Genomic DNA, 19,441 nt, shown 5'->3' with positions numbered 1-19,441 from the left:
AACGTATGCTTGAATAAATGATAGCAAAGAGTTCGCTGGCAAAACTTCTATTGTGGCATAACCTAGTAAGGGTCACACGGGAGGAGTAGCAGGTTCATCTGAGCTTGGGTGACAGCAAAGGGGTTCGCTAGTGAAACTTTAGACTTAGTATATATCCCGAAAAGAAGTGGATGAGTCAAAGAAGTAGCAGGTTCCCTAATGCTTGAGTGAAGGGTAGGCGGAAAAGATCTATCCGTAGTGTGTGAAAAGTAGACAGAAGAGGTTTACTTGCAGTAAAACGTATCTTTTCTTTCTAGACACTCTAGTACAGTGGCGAATGTGTTTTCGTTGTTAAATAACTAAAAGCACTTGCACTTTAAGAGAGAAATTAAGTTTCCGTTACCTTGTGAGGGAGGGAGTCAGTTGCGGAGCTGCTCTGACGTCACTCTGTGCCGCGCTGGTATTGGTCGAAACAGCGGGTGTGTAGCGGAGCTGACATTGTAAAGGAGGGGTGAGTGCCGAAGCGTGAGAACCTGTCTCGCGAAAAGGCCGCGCACCCATTGGTCGAATTATTTGCAACCGTGCACTTGATTGGTTGCACGAAAATAAAAGACGCATTTGGATTGGGAGTGATTTGTAAACAAAGTCGCTCGCAGAAATCGTATGTGGCACACGTATAGACCAGTGACTAGACCTGATCCACGACATTTAGGGTTTGAAAACGATCAGTGGAAAGGGCATAACACCAGCATGATGTACGGAAATAAGAGAAAATTGTCCCTTGTAAACAAAGTGAAGAATTTTTTCAAAAAGGACAAACCTATTAAAACTAGAGAAGGTGTTGTCATTCCGCCACCTAATACTCCCGCATCTTTTATGATGTTTGATAAAGGGTACCACTCATGTGTATGGTTGGAAAATTGGGTGGAATACACGAAAGATGACGGAATTTTGGCCTTTCCGTTAGAGGGTACATTTAATGGCAGGATTCTATTTAATATGAGAACCCGAATGAATGATTTACATCCCAGACCTAGATTAACGCAGTATGAAGCATTAGAGGAATGGGAAATCGAGGCTTTTGAGAGAGACAAGCCCGGATTAGACAAAGGGTTAACAAAATTTTATCTGAAACTGAAACAAGAAACCCGAGATAAAAAGATGAAGCAATGGAGACAGAATATGATAGTCGAAGGACTATATCCAATGATGGCAATGGGTGGTTCAGTGGGAGAGAAAAAGACAGAAAAGACCAAACACTGGGTAACTAGTGGGGAATCAGATGACGATTATTTGGAGGACTTATTCATGAAAAATCCGCCTCCTTATAATGAAGGACCCAGATCGTCTAGTGTAGGGGATACTTCCCAACGACCCCCGTGTCAGGAAGGGAATAGATCTGTAAACGCAAGAGACAGCTGTCAGATACCTTCCTATAACGAGGGCCTAGGACCCATAGGTCCAGAGACACCTGTCTAAGACCACCATTTAGTGGAGAATCAAGATATTCAGGTGAAAGGGACTTTTGTCCAAAAACCCCTTATGAAGAAGAACCGAGATCCTTAAACACAGGAAGCCTGTTCCCGAAACCTAATTATGGTGAAGGACCAAGTATCACACATCCAACTGCCCCAACATTAACTCCGCAAATAGTACCTGAAATAAGCCTGGAAAGAATAATGCAGGAAAGAGAGCGAGAGGCTCTAGCCCAACAAAGAACCGAAATAATTCAGAAAATTTCCCAGTTAAATACAAGTCCTGAAGCATTGACGATCCCAGTGACTATTGGACCAGTGGCTCCTTTGTATGGGAATAACCAGGGAAGTCCAAAGACTCCGATCATTACCCCAACTGTAGTACAGACAAGAAAAGAGCCCTTAATCGTAGATGATCAGACGAGTGAATGTGAATCTGAGGTCTCTTTAATGGATTTGCCAATAAGGGACACAGGAAAGAGTTTGCAGAAGAGACATAATCCTTTCAATACGAGAGAGATTCAAATGGAATCGACTTCAGGTACCAAGAGTGTATCCTTAGTGACTCCTGAAGAAATTGAGAGATGGAGTCGAGAATTAGAGACAAACTCCTCAGTCAAAACCCTTAGACATCTACAAGCTGGGAATAGAAATAGAAGAATTAATGGCAGGAAATGTGGGGTTAGACAGATTAAATAACTATTCTGAGGAAGAGCTTCTATTTATCTGTAAGAGACTTACTCGTGATACCAGAGTGTTCCATGAAAAATTGACAGATACTGCAGCTAGTATGGGAATAGATATTGGAAAATCAAAGCCCTTGCAAAAACCCTACAGAGCAGAATTCTCAGACAAGGATCTAGAGAATATGAATGTGTCAGGAAAGAAGGCACAGATCAAGGAATTGCTGTACGTGTTGCAAAAATGGGGAGACTTAGAAAAGTGGAAAGCCAGGTGGGCAAAGAAAAAAGAAGAGGTTAGATCCAAACAGACAACTTCTGAGTTTAATTTAAAGGAAGCAGACAAGCCAGAACAGTTATACCCTATGCGAGAGGTGCCAGGTGGGAAGTATGTGCACGTTCCATGGTCCAGACAGGATATTGTGTCCTTTACCAATGACTTTCAAAAATTGCGAGAAAAGCCCGTGGAGTGGTACAGACAGGTTGAAAGGTTTGTAAAAGTGCAAAAATGCCTATGGAAAGACCTGGATGGGTTTTTGGACATAGTGGTTCCCGTAGATTTATGGACTGAGTGTAAGATTGCCGTAGATTGGCCTAATAAGGAATACACGAGGGACCCTGCTACAGGAGCTCCTTCTGATGAGGTAATGAGAAAATACGATCAGGTAATGTTACACCTGAAGAAAAAGGTGCCTGCAAAGGAAACTGATTGGACCAAAATAGATAGAACTATGCAGGAAAGGGATGAGACTGTGCATTCCTTTTATGAAAGATTGCTACAGGTGTTTAAAACATATAGCGGAATAGATAACATCGAGATGAAGGATATGACCCACTTCATTTACAGGTTTGTAAACGGGTTGAGACCTGAAATTTGCCAGTGGATCAAAGACAATAAAATCTGTTGGTAGTCAAAGAAGATTGATGAGGTCTTACGGTACGCAAAGTACTGTGAAGACGAGATGGCTGATAAGCGAAAGGCTCTGAAAGAAAAGGTCATGTGGGCACAAGTAAAACTAGCGGAACAGCAGGAAAAGCAATTGGATAAAATGAATAAGAATTCCCAAAATCAAGGTTCTGGGGGAGGAGGGAAGCCCAAAATGAAAATGAGTCGAGAGGAAGCCAAAAAGAAGTTCCCCTGTCACCTGTGCGGAGAAATAGGGCACTGGAAAGACGAGTGTCCATATGCTCAAAACAATAACCCCCAAAACACTGATTTAAATCCACAGACGCAGAATGAAAGACCAAGAAAGACCCAGCAACAGGTAAAAGCGAGTCAGTTACCTCGTGCTCCTAAACCGAATTATAAAGGGAAGACACTGCAAAGTGAAGACATAGAAATCTGGGGAGGACAGGAGGATAGAAATGCAGCAACTTCGCAATTTTTATTGAATGATACTTTCGTCTGTGACGACCAATACTGACGGGGCCTGAGAGGGGAGGACGAGGAGTGCGTACTTGGCGCCTCCTTGCGGGTAGACCAGTCAGGGCCATACATTGAAGGAAAGGTTGAAGGCAGTGATGTCACCTTTCTGTTGGACACTGGTGCTACCCGTTCTACTGTGAGAACAGCAGACGTTCCAAACCTACCCCTCTCGGGAGAAGCAATCCAAGTCGTGGGTGTATCTAATCAATTGATTAGTACCTCAGTTACTGAGCCCATGGAGATTACAATAGGGAACTTCAAAGAAATGCATAGATTTGTAGTTTGTGATACCAGTCCAGTAAACTTACTGGGACGTGATTTGTTGTGTAAAATGAACTGTACCATCTTTTGCACACCAAAGGGCATCGAAATTCAAACCCCAGACGAAGATTGAATATACAAATTAATGTTAATCAGACCTGACTCAGAAATTAAACCCTTGACTATACAAGACTTACCTGAAGAACTCCAACAGACAGTGAAACCAGAAGTATGGGACTTTACTGGAAAGGATGTAGGCTTGATGGCAAACGTTGACCCAATCAAAATAGCCATGAAAGAAAATGCAGTTTACCCCAATACAAAACCGTACAAAATGAGTGCAGAAGTGAGAGCAGGAGTTGCCATTGAAATAAAAAGATTGCTAGAAGCCAACATAATACAAGAAGTGATGAGTAGCCCATGTAATTCACCCATAATTGGAATCAAGAAACCTAGTGGCAAGTACAGGGTAGTACAGGACCTGAGAAAGGTAAGCAAAATCGTTGTTCCTTGCTGTCCTATTGTTCCAAACCCAGCAGTGATCCTGTATCAAATTCCCTGGGATGCTGAATGGTTCACTGTGATTGACCTATGTCACGCATTCTTTTCGATCCCATTGCATCCAGATAGCAAATTTCTTTTCTCATTTGCATTCGACAGTCACGTGTTCATTTGGAATCGCGTCCCTCAGGGGTACACAGAAAGCCCCTCAATTTTTAATCAGATTCTGAAAAAGTGCCTTGAATCTTTAGTTTTACCTGGAAACTCAGTTTTGGTGCAATATATAGACGACCTCTTGGTGGCGTCTAAGAGTCAGAAAGACTGTGTTGTTGACACCATTGCCCTACTAAATCACTTAGGTGAAGGAGGACACAAAGTATCACCTGACAAACTGCAGTTCTGTACCAAGTCAGTAAAATATCTGGGGCACCAGATAGAGAAAGGTATCAGAAAAGTTACTTCAGAAAGAATCAGAATAATTCGAAACATGCAGTTACCCAATACTCAGAAAGAAGTCAGAATGTTCCTTGGAGTGGTAGGTTACTGCAGGCAATGGATTGTGGGATTTGCAGTCCTAGCCAAACCGTTGATAAAAATGACAAAAAAGGGAGCAAAGGACCCAGTAGAATGGGATGAGGAAAGCTTGACAGCATTAACTAAATTACGAGAATGTCTGTGTACAGCCCCTGCTTTAGGAATGCCTGATTATTCTAAAGAATTTGCACTATTCTGTGACGCACAAGATAATTGTGCACTGTCAGTCCTAACTCAAGAGCATGGTTTGACTAGACGTCCAGTAGCATACTTCTCTGCTACCTTGGATCCAGTGGCTGCTGGATTACCCGGATGTCTAAAAGCAGTAGCTGCAACTTGCACGAGTCTTGAGCAAAGCGAGTCCATTGTTATGGGACATCCTGTAACTGTGTATGTTCCACATGCAGTTGTAATCCTACTGACCAGAATGAAGACCCAGTATCTCACACCTAGTCGGCTGACTAAGTATGAAAGGATCCTAGTAGGTGCTGCAAATGTAGTCATTACTCGGTGTAACATATTGAATCCAGCAACATTGTTACCTGAGTCACTGATTGCAGAGCAAAGGGAGAGGTCGAGCATGACTGCATTGACCTGACTGAGTTCAGTACTAAACCACGCCCAGATATCAAGGAGATGCCCCTGCCTGTAGAAGATTACGAGCTGTTTGCAGATGGCTCATGTCTGAGACATGAACTTGTAGGCCTAAGTGCTGCTTATGCTGTAGTCACGGTATCACGCACTATAGAAGCATCCTGTCTATTTGGAGTATAGTCTGCACAAGTAGCTGAATTGGTTGCATTGGCAAGAGCCTGTAAAATTGGGAAAAATAAAAGAGTAACCGTATATACTGACAGTCAGTACGGTTATGGGGTTGTGCATGACTTCGGCCAGTTGTGGCTGCAGAGGGAGTTTCTGACTTCTTCAGGTACTCCTATCAGAAATGGAAAAGTTGTACAAGAATTACTGGACGCAATCCAGTTACCAAAAGAATTGGCAGTGGTCAAGTGTGCTGCTCACAAATCTGGCACTGATCATGTGACAGTAGGGAATAACTATGCTGACCGAGTAGCCCAACATTGTGCCAGACATCGAATGTCTGTTAATATCAAACTGGGGGGATATGGAAACAGCTGCCAACTTATGGTGTTTGAGGATGTGCCTACAACACCAAAAGAAAAGGAAAAATGGAGAAAGCTAGGTTGTCGACAGAGAAGCGAGGATGGTATCATTGTGGGCCCTGACAGTATGCCTGTGTTGCCTAGACGCCTACTTGCTTCTATGGCGACTGATACATGGAGAAACACACATTGGTAGGGATGCCATGATACGTATTTTCCAACAGACATGGTACAGCACGAAGTTCAGGAAGGTAGCAGAGTCACTCTGCCAGAGGTGCTTGACATGTCAGCAGTTCAATGCTGGAAAGAGAACAGTAGTTGAAATGGGTAAAATTATGAAGACAGGAGGTCCCTTTGTAAGATTGCAGATTGACTTCATTCAGTTGCCCCTTTGTAAAGGAATGAGATATGTCCTTGTCATTGTCTGCCTGTTTTCAAAATGGGTGGAAGCTTACCCAGCCAAAAAGAATGACGCCATCACTGTAGCCAAGTTGTTACTGCGAGAACTAATACCTAGGTACGGGGTTCCAGTCACAATTGAATCAGATAGAGGTGGGCATTTCCAGAATGAAGTAATTGACCAGCTCTGTAAAGCATTCAAGATTACCCAAAAGCTGCACTGTGCATACCGTCCAGAGGCTTCTGGAGTGGTGGAACAAGTAAATGGCACTATCAAATCAAGATTAGGGAAGATGTGTGAATCTACTGGCATGAACTGGATAGAGGCTTTACCTCTTGTTCTGATGGGAATCCGAAGTATTCCAGACCGAAATAAAGGCCTGAGTCCCCATGAGATCCTAATGGGAAGAGTGATGAGACAAGCATGGGTACCAGGATACAAACTGATAAGCATTTCTGATGATTTGGTACTTGAGTACTGCAAGCAACTGGGTGACCAAGTGCGTTCTATCTCTCACCAGATTGGGGAAGACGCCGTGGCCAGTCCAACAACTCCAGTCCATAAATTGGTTCCAGGCAATTGGGTTGTACTCAAGAAGCATACTCTGTCAAATTGCCTTGCACCGAAGTGGGGAAAACCACGTCAAGTGATACTGGTGACCACGACAGCGGTGAAGTGTGCTGGCGTTCCAAAGTGGATATATGCCAGCCATACCAAGAAGGTGACTGAAGACGAGAAGACTGACGCTGAAGGTTGTCCAGCTGAGGGGTCTCCAGACGTTGGTCCTGAAGTAGCTGATGACGAACAACCGAGCACCAGTCGAGATGAGTGGATACCCATAATCGACCTGACCGATGACCCAATCAGAACCAGAAGCCAGAATTACTCAGACAGAGAGTGGAATAGTGAGGAAGAGACAGGAATAGGAGAAGACCATCAGATTATCGAAATCCATGTCAAATCTGAAGGAGAAGAAGATCAGATAGGGACAGAACAGGTGATCGGCACACCTCCAAGAACTCCTGAGATTGAAAAGGGACAGACAGAAACTAGTGTGAAAGTTCAAGCGGAAAAAAATCAAGGGTTCGAAGTGCTTGAACAGGATCAGATAGAAATAGACGAACGTGTTCAGGACACAGAAATTGAAACGCCCAAAAGTCAAATTCAGTCTACACCTGAACAAGGCCAGCTTAGTGACGAGGCAGAAGAAACAGATATAAGACCTGGGACTAGTCAGGCAGGAAGGGAAAGAGAAGAAACAGAAGTGCCACAAACAAAACGAGAATAAAAGAGCATTAGAAGAAAGACAAACCACAGTGCCAGCCAAAAGACTCAGGAAGAAAAAAAAAAGAACCAAGGTTCATTAAAAGACTGAGACTGAGACTAAAAACAGTAGAAGAAAAACTTGAGCAAAGAAGGCAAAGTACCCGTGTAGCAGAACAAACTGGAGGAAAACTCAAAACGAAGAAGTGATCGAATAAAAAGACTGAACGAAAAATATCAAGATCCTGAATGGACTTATTTGGTGTTGGAGGAAATTGAGGATCTTGATATAACTGACGAAAGTGACAAAGAACAGACAGCTGACCAGTCTGCTGAAGAAGACGAACCAACCTGAAGTTGCTCAGTGTAAGCTACCTGTGCAAAGTTACAAAGAGGGGTTGAGAACTTCTTCTAAGCGAAAATGTCTGATTCAAATGTGAATGGAAGGCCTAGACGTAATTGTTGTAAAACATGCTGCAAAGTATGTATATGTAGTGTAGCCTTAGTGTTAATATTATGGATAGGACTAACCATTACTATTCCTTATATGATGAGCAAAAGTACTAATATTGACCCTACAGAGACTGTGACAAAAGACACTGAAGAACTGACAACACGAAGTGTAGAAAGACGTGAGAAAGCACTTAGCATTAGACAAACAAAATCAGACTTAGAAGCACCAGATGAGGAAGGATTACATTATCACGGAATTAAGAACCAGACTCATTTAAATGTATTTGCTAACCTTTTAGTGCATTACGTAGAAACTATGGAGATAGAGGATTGTTATGTGTGCATGAAGCTACCTACTTCTGTAGCTGAGGGAGTGACATACCATCATTTGCCACTAACATATGGAATTTCCTGTAGCATTTTAGCTAGCTTATTTTACAAAAGAGGACCGTTACAGTACTACTACTCTAACTCAGACGTGATATTTTCTGAACTTCCTATACGTGGAAATCTGAACCCTGTACATACAAAAAGTGACGTGACACGTTATATGGGAGAATACTTCCTGACTATAGGTACCATAGATTTAGGTGAAGCACACAGAGATAACTTGACCTGTTCATTACATGAACAAGAGAAAATGTTTTTAAACATGGCAGAGAAAAGAAGGGAAGTTTCCAAAGAAAGGCAAATGATAAAAGACAGAAAACTCCTAAGTGGGCTGAAAACATGGAAAGCACCTCAAATGGTGGGGCTAGTCCTGCTTTGTTGCTGGATTTCGAGAGAAAAGGGAAGCTTTGTCTTCACCGAGAAAAGACTAGTTATTATAATAACATTTTCATTGGTTCCAGTCAATGTGAACACAATTACAAGGTAATTGGAGGTTGGGGTTTCAAAAATGGGTCAGAACCTGTGTTTCCCGGAATTTATTATATATGTGGAAACAAGGCTTATTTCAAATTGCCGGATCACTGGTATGGAAGCTGCTATTTTGGAATTGTCTTCCCGAAAATATACCATGTGAATGAAATTGCTGGAAGCAGTGAAAACCCTAACAGTTTAGTGCGTAGTAAAAGAGAAAGTGTAGGTTAAATAATGGGAAGTATTTTTAGTGCATTGATACCTGCAGTGGGAGTGGTTCTAAACACACACAGAATCTGCAAATTGTCAACAATAGTGGATCGGTTGTCTACTGACACTGCTAGCGGATTTCTGTTGGTCAATACCGAAATGGTTGCGATCAGATCTATGGTTTTGCAGAACAAACTTGCTCTTGACACCTTATTAGCGAAAGAGGGCGGAAAGAGGGCGGAGTCTACCGGATGTTGAAAGCGCAACATTGTTGCACTTACATACCGGATAAAAGTGTGCAAATCAAAAGGTATGTAAGGAACATTACACATTTGGAAAAAGAACTCAAACCACTGGAGGTTGATAGCGCCTGGAAGAGACTCACTGATGGTCTCTCCGTTCTAGGTCATTGGTTTTCTAATTTAGGTAAAGGTTTTTTGTTAAAGGTACTGATGCCAATTGCAGTAATAGGGTTCATCATATTCCTCATATTTGTCTGTTGCAAAAAGAAGTACACTGTGAATAAGAGAGGTGTGAAACGGAATGTGAATGAACTTGAATTAGAAGAACTGAATAATCGGATTTATAAAAGGGTGAAAAATTCTCACCCTAATAAAGAGATGAAAGAAAAGCTGAATAGAGTGTTGGAAGAAATTGAAATGAACAAAGTGTGAGAAAAGTTGGCATCTGATTCCACTAGTTTTGTGATGATAGTAAATATCATCAAAGAGGGGATTGATGGAGCAAGGATTCGCATATTACGCGCCTTGCTTGAATTCATGACCCTCGATTAATATTAATCAAGTAACCTCATATGTTTGTCTTACTAATTTTCCTTTATTTTTGACACTGGTGTGTCCTAGTGACGCTTGCCTATGTGTTTACTAACTCAATAACGCTTGTAACTAAAAATGGGCGCTGCTTGGCGGGGTTTCCTTCTGAGCATGCGTTAGTCACACTCACGTGACGTGACGTACTTGCAGTTCTGGTGGGAATCTTCGCGCTTGCGCATTTGGCTTTAAAATGGCTGCTGTATGTCCTCACATGGTGAAGCTTGCGCTGATGTTTTCATGTCATTGTCTGTTGCACTAAACTCTAACGCCATAGTATATTTTTAAGTAAAGGGGTATAGAGTAGCTATTCATGGTATACAGTGTATTCATTTATTTTCTGTGTTTTAATTTGTTTTCGCTTACTTTTCATGTACCGCGTTCGTGAGGGTCTGCGAGACACGCGTGAATCCATATTGAATTACCGTACTGCGCATGACTGTCTTCTGCCAGTGGCATTGAATGGCTGCCAACCAGAGGTTGCGGCCAAAATGTGCCTGGGAAGATGCACCTTCACCCAGCCGAAGAAGCTAAAATGTCCTGCAATAGTTACATTTGTATTATTTTCCATTGTGTTCTGTAGAGCATGCCATGGGAACCCCAAATTCAATAGGCGGTCCCAGAAATGTAAAAACCGGCTTGTAGAAGTCAAACGTGATTGGTGTGTTGACCTATCCTACTTGGGGACCAATCGAAATTGGGGATTCTGACACTTGCAACATTTGGGGGTGGTACACTGACCCGAAAACAGTATAACTAGCCTAGGTTTAGCTAGAGAAATTGTCCGACTTGTCCGAATAGCTGACCTGCACTGACCCAACGCACTTAATAGGTGACTGATACAGAGGGCTGCGGAGCACTCTGTCCATAATTTCCATAGACTCAAGGGGTTCTTGCTAAGAAACCCTAAGTGCTGGCGGAGCACTTTGCTGGGGAATTCGCTAACCCAATCGGGGTTCTGACTGTTAGCTGCAGAGAGGGTGGAGCGCAGGCGTTTCGTCCAAACTGCGGGTGCTGGTCGTGCCTTGGTGGTACTGTCCTGATCCTAATCTGGGTTTCCTGTCCTGTCCTGGGGTGTCCATTCTTCACCTGCTGTCCCATTGATGACTGTCCTTCCTTGGGGTTTTTCCTGTCTTTGACTGATCCGTGGCCAGGGTTGGTCTTCACACCATTCTAGGTAAATATAGTGCTGAAAACTCTATACTGCACCTTCTATTTTTCCTGTCTTTGGGTTTTCTGAATTTAGCTGTTTTTCCCTGTTCATAGATTCATAAATGATTAGTTTAATTTACTTCTTTTATGGACATGTGCTCTTCATTATTTTGATTATTGATTGCCTTTTGGTTGTAAACTTGATGTTTTCCGAATCTGAAATTTAGATAAAATCTTTAAAACTTCCCAGTAGTCTGTGGTCATTTAATGAAAATATAAAAGAAATATATGTTGGTATTTTGTTAGCATTTTTCTTCACAGCTAGCTCCCTGATCCATTGAGGTCATTAGATACCCGTAACGGTGGATTGGTAAGTCGGGTACAGTAGGAATAAATAGGAAGGAACTAGGGTTACTGGTAGTAGAGTGTAAGGTCACCTGATTAATGTATAAGATAAATTGAAGTTTATGGGCCCGATACACATATGGTGAAATTGTTGGTTGGGTGACCTGCGCGCTCGATCAGTAATTTTCTGGTAGCAGAGCTATGGTTAGGGACTAGTTAAAGTAAGATAGGACTAGTTAAGGTAGCTAGGTAGGTCGGATGCTGCTATAAAGTTTTTTTTTGCTGCTAAAATTGTGAACATATTGTTGATAATAATTGATCGATCACGTGAAATGTTTTTGCTTTGAAAATTATGAAATGTTTTAAATTGTTTTTCTTACTATTATATTGATAAATGTATTAACCCATTCGTTAGTGATTGTTTAATGTTTGTCTGGAATCCCCGGGGAATTGAATAGCGAGTGGTGAAGAGAATCCACTTCGCTTTGAGGTCACTGGCTAGAGGAAAATTGGTGCAGGTTAGGCAGAACTGGAAGCACTAATTAGGGTTTTCTGAACGTATGCTTGAATAAATGATAGCAAAGAGTTCGCTGGCAAAACTTCTATTGTGGCATAACCTAGTAAGGGTCACACGGGAGGAGTAGCAGGTTCATCTGAGCTTGGGTGACAGCAAAGGGGTTCGCTAGTGAAACTTTAGACCAGTATAAGATGTTGAAATGAATATATGCAGATGTCTGATGTATGTAAAATGAACAGTGTAAGTTCCTAAAAAGGCAATAAAGAAATATATATTTTTTTAAATATATTTTAAAACTGGCTCTCCATCCAGAAGCATTGCCAGTAGAAAGACTCCCCCATGCCTACACAGCACTACACAACCTGGGTCCCACCTACCTCAACCACCGGCTACACTTCCACCAACCAACCAAGAACCGCCACTCAACATCACTGACGCTCGCACACACCCCCAGTATCCATAGAAGCAAGAGAAGAGGCAGGGCATTCACTTACTTCGCAGCCACATCTTTTATAGAGCTCTGTAAAACACTGAAAACCTGGCTCTTCAACTGGACCATCTTGCATACCCCGCACCTAACCACCGCCTGCATACCCGCACGGGTGATAAGTTTGCGCTCTTCAAATCCACATTGCATTACATTACAAAGGTAAAAAAGGGACTAAGAATGTATGCAGTGGGGAAAATAAAACTGTCAATTGTTCTGAACAACACTAAATATGTTAATGATTTATTTGATATTTAGCAAATGTGCGTAAATAATATATCAATGCTCTGAAAGTTAAACAGTAATAAAAAAAGTACATGTTAGAAAATTGACTAATACTACCGTTAGTAGCTTGTCATTATGTAGCACATCACATCACACTTCTACTGTTTCTAGGAGCTGTAAAAATTAGGGTTATAAACCATTGTCATGTTATTTAATTTCCCGATGCCGTAGGGAGGGAAGCCTGAGTCTGCGGGTCTTTAGAATAGTGCATGGTTCAGCAGCAACTATTTAAACCAATAAGCTATACAATGAATACTAAAATACTGCCTCATAATATGAAATAAGAAAATTGAGATGAAAGACAATCCAAGAAGGGGATAAATAATGTAGAAAAGGAAGAAACTAAAGAAAGAGTTAAAGAAAAAAAATGTAAAAGATAGACTAGAAACAAAGAAAAAGAGTAGTGTATAAATGAAGGTTGAAAAGGACAGAAGTAAAAAAGCAACAAACAATAAGCAGAAAGTATGATTATAGGCCACATTAAGAGAGTGGAAATTAGTGCATGAAATAACAGGAAATAAAAAACAACAAAACAACCAGGGGCACATAAAGGAAACTCTAAAATTGAATATAAACTAGTAGAGGAAACTATGAAAAAATAAAGACTATTATAAAATAAATAATAAACATACAAAGGGGAAATAAAAGGAAAAAAGAAAACGAAGAAACTATGGAGGACTGCAAACTAATAAAAGAAGAAAATATGAAGAAAAAATATCATCCTTCATCTCCGCAGTTGAATACAATGTTTCCAAGATAGCATGGTCCGTACGATCTTCGCACCTAACTAAAATATAGGGAGCTATTGAAAGATTATCTCACAGTAGGGGCAAAAATATATAAAGAAGACTGCAGTGTGACATACTTAATTTTAATGACAACTCTTTAATTTTTTGATATGGTGAGCTAATCAAAGAAGATAATCATACCTGTTCAAAACGGTCTTCGCATCCTGGAGAGTAAAACATAAACAGAACAAGTGACAATAGAGTTTACGTTCACAGTAAAATTAACATTATAACACAGGTATTCACAAGTTTACTAATTACAAGTAACTATACAAAAATACAAATATGTTCCTAATTAGCACATATTTCTATTATTGACCTTCGCAGATAAATTATAAAGCGCAGATTTACTTGAATAATCCATAAACACATTCAATCCAATAGAGCTCTACAATAATAGTAAAGTGCACAACAAAAGTGATAAATGGTACTTCCTGAATATAAGATTAGACCACATACATAAAGAACAGATGAGTATATGGAGGCGAAGTAAGTTCCAAAGGATGTGTAATCAGTTTCTCAGGGCCAGATGTAGGTAGAACTTATTTGCCGATTCTTAATTACCGAATTTCACCGATTCGGTAATTAAGAATCGGTAAATAAGAAGGGGGGGTATGTGGAACATCCAGATGTTCCATTTACCGAATCGGTAAATATCTGTATTTACCGATTCGGTAAATACTGACCGGTAATGCTCCATTCATTCCTATGGGCTTTGAAGCCCATAGGAATGAATGGGGCATTACCGGTCGGTATTTACCGAATCGGTAAATACCGATTTTGACAAGGGTGCAGGGGGTGTCACTTTGACACCCTCTAGCACCCCCAAAAAAGGTTCGGGGGTCATGTGGCAGGCATACCTGCCCTAAGGGCAGGTCTGCCTGTCATATGGCACAGGTGTGCATGCACACATATGCATGCACACCTGAATCGGTATTTTACCATCAAATTGAATTTGATGGTAAAATACCGAATTTGTAGGGCTTGTGGGACTCAGAAGAGTCCCACCTACATCTCAATTTTACCGATTCTGTAAAAATACCGGTCGGTAAATTTACCGACCGGTATATTTACCGAATCGGTAAAATTACCGAAATGGCCTGTTGCAATCCCCCTACATCTCAAAAGCCAAATACCGGTCGGTAACGGCCGAAATCGTCCGTTACAGACCGGTATTTGGCTACCTACATCTGGCCCCTAGTCTCTCCAGGATCCTTGGACTCTATATGGAGGAGGGCACTTCTTTTCCTGGGCACAGGAACGGGTACGGATTGCAGACATAAATGCATGAGGTATCTAAACCCTCCAATGCTGTTCAATGTGGCCCCACTCACGATCCTGCAGTAGGAGTGGTCAGTACCTTTGCAGCAATTAACTGTGGACATGTTAAGACTGTGCCACATTGATCAGTGGGGTAAACCACCACACTATGCCATTAAATATCATGGGCTATGGTCCCATGAATAATATTCACAGTGGGGAAAAATGGGTAAACAAACCTTTGACAGTACCGCAACACAGGTCAATTGAGATACTCTATATGTAAATAAAGCCAATGGCACCTCTGTAATTTAGCACGAAAGATCACAATAGAATATAACACGTCACTTTACACTAAGAACTCTTAGGTATACATATAAAGGGTTTGCATTCTCAATGACAGATACTTGTGGGGCAAAGATGAAATCTCTAGAATCTCAGGGAGAGAAAAATATATACTTCCTCAGTTAGAAAAATATGTGATCATTACTTCATGTGCAATTAAACACCCTTACTGGCAGCCTGTCCCAGGAGGGAGTTAACTTTTAAGGCTAATTGACACAAGGGACAAGACAGGATTGAATGTCTTGTCTCTCAGTTCTAGGCAGCTGGATGCTCTCCGTGATGTACGTGATTCTGTTTGTCCCACAACTTCTCTGCTTCAATTTACTCTCAAAACAAAATGTGCTGAGAAGTCCCCTCCTTATCTGTGCTCCTCTACCGGTATGGTGTTGCTGTAGAGGGCCTATGATCTTCCAGTTACTACTGGGTCTAGGCTCTCAACAGCTGTGAATGCCTACTCTGCTCCAGGACAGATACATCTCTTCTTCTCTCTTCAATCAGAAACCTCACAGGGCTCTCTGTTGGCTAAACGTCTGACCCAGGCACTCCCTCACACCTTGAAGAAACTCGGACCACTCTAGAATGTTCTATTTTCTCCAGATCTATTGCACTGGGAATACTGGAAATACATGTTTCCCGTTCCAATGCTTAACAGAGTTCTTTTAGGGTGCATTGTATCTACTTGCATTTCCAAATATGAAAAACAGTTTCAAATTTTCGATCCTGTGAGGAAACAAAGAAACATCAGACCTATTCTAATCTCCACGTCTTAGGTCCCTCAGACCACCTCAGTGGTGCCAGCTGAATGGCAAGACGATATACAAAAGTGTATGTGCAGGTTCTGCAGGTTCAAACAAATATCGGTCAATAAGGGCTAGTAAACTCAAAATTAATCAGAGTCCTGAAAGCAGCTAAAACACAAATCCACCCCAGGATTTGCGAAGGGGTAGCACAATCTTTGGATCAGAAGAATTGATGAGATCCATTACAAAATCCTGAACCCTGGTGCTGTGGAATCAGTGAGCGCTCGGTTAATCATTAAACAAGTTTTGCTACTCTTTTGTTCCTTAAATGTTTCCTCGTCACTGCACGATCTTGCATAGCCTGGGTCATGAAAGTCAACAGGACTGGATCCTATTACCCTGGTCAATGCTTCAATGAGAAAAGGCATTGAAGTAGAAACAATGGAACGAGCAAGGGTGACATAAGTTCTTAGACAAACCCCATCCAACATCAACTAATGTCAATGTTGCCTGTGTATGATGAGGCGTTGGAGGAAGTGACCAATGGACAGTGAACTTTCATGAAAATTGAAAGTCAGATTAGAGTAGGAGACAACCAAACCATGAATCTGATGTTACGATATATCTGCCTGCTATCTCTTTGTTGCTGGGTTAAACCTTGGTTGATAGGCTATGATCAGGATGATTGCAGTGCATTGTAAGCAGGATGGTAATGTTGACGCCTGAATCTTTATTCGGATTCCCCAGCTTTAGCTAGATGTTATGCTAGAGGCAGACCACAGACTCGGTCTTCATCTTCCAATACCAGTCTACACAATCCGATCTCACTGGATCTGGGAAAGAACAGGAATCCCTCAAGAGCCTCAGACCTCATTTGGACTACTGCCCTCTGTTCTCAGACCCATTCTGGAAGGTCACAAGGCAGATAGGGGCTACTGGGTCTCACTGTAGGGGTTGAGGATGTCTGCCACTGGTGTCAGAGACATACGTCCAGTACTTTTCTTTTAAGAAAATAGAATATCTTTTAATTACATAGTAGTATTAAATACTACAAAATGTAACTTGATATACAAGCCAGTGATCTGATTGCAAATCTCCTGTGTGGCTTTACATCTGTTGAGCACCTTCATTCTAATCCCATCCCCGATGACTCCTTGATGGCTGGTTTCCCCAGTAGTTACAGCAGAAGCATGAATGAAGCTCAGGTGCAGTCCTAATGACCCCCACAAATCAAAGAGAACAACGTTCACATTCTTCAGCGAAATACAGTGCCAGGAGCCACGGAGGTGGTCAGGCAAGGTCCACGTGTGGATACATGTGGCTGCCTGGCTTTACTCTGCAGAGCAGAAGCCCTGGCACTAGAGCTGCCAGATTTAGAAGTGAACAGATCATTGGTGTAACCACAGAGGAGACTACTCTTTCACTACTATGTTTGGTGACCTCTATGTCCACCCACCTAATTTAGATGGCCGGATGCTCAAGTCAGTTTTTACTGCCCGTCACCACCAGGAAAACCCTGGCTTTAAGAGGCAGTGAACACTGATCTATGTTTCTCTCACTATAGGGGAGAACTCCAATGGGAAGGGGAGCATTTTGTTTTCCCAAAAAAGAAAATCTCATATCAGGGAAAATAAAAACAAAACTGTAAGTCTGGTGGATGACTGTCATGTTGACGGAGCCATGCATCAAGCTTAAATCAAAAAAAGCATTGACAGGAACCCCATGTGACAGACACCCCTGCCAATGTTTTCAAAATGACCACCAGCTTGGAGGTAATGTCTAAATTTGGGGGGTGAAGTATGCTTTGCCTGTTGGTCAATAAATCCTCCGCCAGGCCAAAAATTTTAATCGGACCAAGAGTTTCATTATCTGGCGATATGGGTTGTTTAAAGGTTTACCATGTAACATATTAGGTGCTGTAGCATTAATCATAAAATTATTAAAGACTTTCTCCCTTCTTTAGACTGCAATGCTCCTCCAGTTGAAGGCAGTGCCCAGCTGTGTTACCAGTCAAGAGTATCGATATCCTGTGTCTCTGTTTTTTCTCTTATCCTAGACCCCTTTCCCTGGGTTTACTTCTAGCCAATATATTACTTTGTGTACTTTTTGTAGCGGGTTCAGAGAGTTGTAGAAGAATACATCGCTCCCACTCGATCTGGCTTACAATATTGGTGCTCTGACACTAATGAAGGCTTGCTGATCTTCTTGTGCTCTAGATTTATAACCTTTTCTTACCTTCAATATCTCCACATCCTGCTGCTGACATGTCAATTCAATCTCGGTAATCCAGCTTCCTAGGACAAATTGCTGTTCTTCTAATTTTGATACAATCTCCTTGATGCTCTGCAGACTTTTCTTCTCTTCCTCCTCCAGGATGCTGAGGTGACGAGATTTTTCCTTCTCCAAAAACATCTGGAGCTGCTCAAACTCCTTAGTGATTTGTTCTCTCTGGCTCTTGAAATTGGCCTGCAACAGAAAACAAATCATATATTCACATTGCTGCCACCTCAGAAATATGTATTACATTTATCAAGGGACGCTGGGGCTGACATATGATGTCTTGTCATTCACTTGGTGATTGAGGGCCATCATATATGTCATACCAAAGACAGGGGTGTCTAGCAAGACAGCAGAAGATAAAGAAATAGTTATTTCCCTGCACGAAGCTCAGCTGTTCTGCTCTTGACACACACTTTACAATACATGATAAATACAATACTTGATCAAAACTGACTTGAGACAGCAATCTGTTTCCAAAAAACCTCACAACCTATGGATCTGCACTCATCCTTGCCTGGCAAAACATCAGAGATCTCACAGTTAATAAATTATTTCTAACCACATGGGCTACAATATGAATCCCTTAAATGTCCATCTACAAATCCATGTCATAGACAAACCTAAGCACCTGCTACATGAGGCAAACATTACCAAAGCTAATAGGTCCTGTGAGTGAGAGAGTATGAGTGTGTGTGTGTGTGCACGATTCTTTCCATGCTCAACTCACAATAAAGACCTTCAGGTTCTATATCAAGGAGCTCAACTCACAGCAGGGAGAAGTCTCTTTATTATTGAAGGTTAAACATCCCACTCCTTCTCCTGTCCCATCTTCAATCCTGCTCCTGCACAGAGCAGCCCAGGCAGGCCCATGCCTACTCCGACCTCGAACCCTCCCTGCTTCATTCCAAAGTCAGTAGAAGACACAAGAGAATTGTTGTGTTTTAAGCAGCTTCTGCTTTCCACAGTTCTATTCCTGTACTGCTGGAATACAAAGTCTTCATATATACAATTCTACTCTGCCAGTCTAGTTTTTGCAAAGTCGCGGTGGACTACACTATGTCTGCTAGGGCTGGGGCAGCCGAAATCCCCCAATACCAGTAATGATGTGTCATTCAAGGTCTTACAGTTTGGTGAATTTAATATGGGCGAGGCCCTGATGAATCAACTATAATATTCACCCACAGAACATCAGGTCAAGGTGCTGTGCCTAGACGTATAAATGTATCTAGACTGTGAATAATTTCTCAG

General features: G+C 41.8%; 1 protein-coding gene across 1 annotated transcript in view; it reads right to left on the bottom strand.

Moving 5' to 3' along the window:
- The window catches only part of LOC144753943 (E3 ubiquitin-protein ligase TRIM39-like), a 244,063-nt gene that overhangs the window by 150,988 nt on the left and 73,634 nt on the right, over positions 1-19,441 (bottom strand). The window contains exons 3-4 of the mRNA XM_078641470.1: positions 18,149-18,379; positions 13,710-13,732 (exon numbers count right to left, since the gene is read on the bottom strand). Of these exons, the coding sequence (XP_078497596.1) occupies positions 13,710-13,732; positions 18,149-18,379 (254 nt within the window). The remainder of the gene's footprint in view (positions 1-13,709; positions 13,733-18,148; positions 18,380-19,441) is intronic.

Source organism: Lissotriton helveticus, chromosome 5_1, assembly GCF_964261635.1.
Source record: "Lissotriton helveticus chromosome 5_1, aLisHel1.1, whole genome shotgun sequence".
Classification (NCBI taxonomy): domain Eukaryota; kingdom Metazoa; phylum Chordata; class Amphibia; order Caudata; family Salamandridae; genus Lissotriton; species Lissotriton helveticus.
Note: the sequence above shows the minus strand (reverse complement) of the source record. Positions and strands in the feature narration are given on the sequence as shown.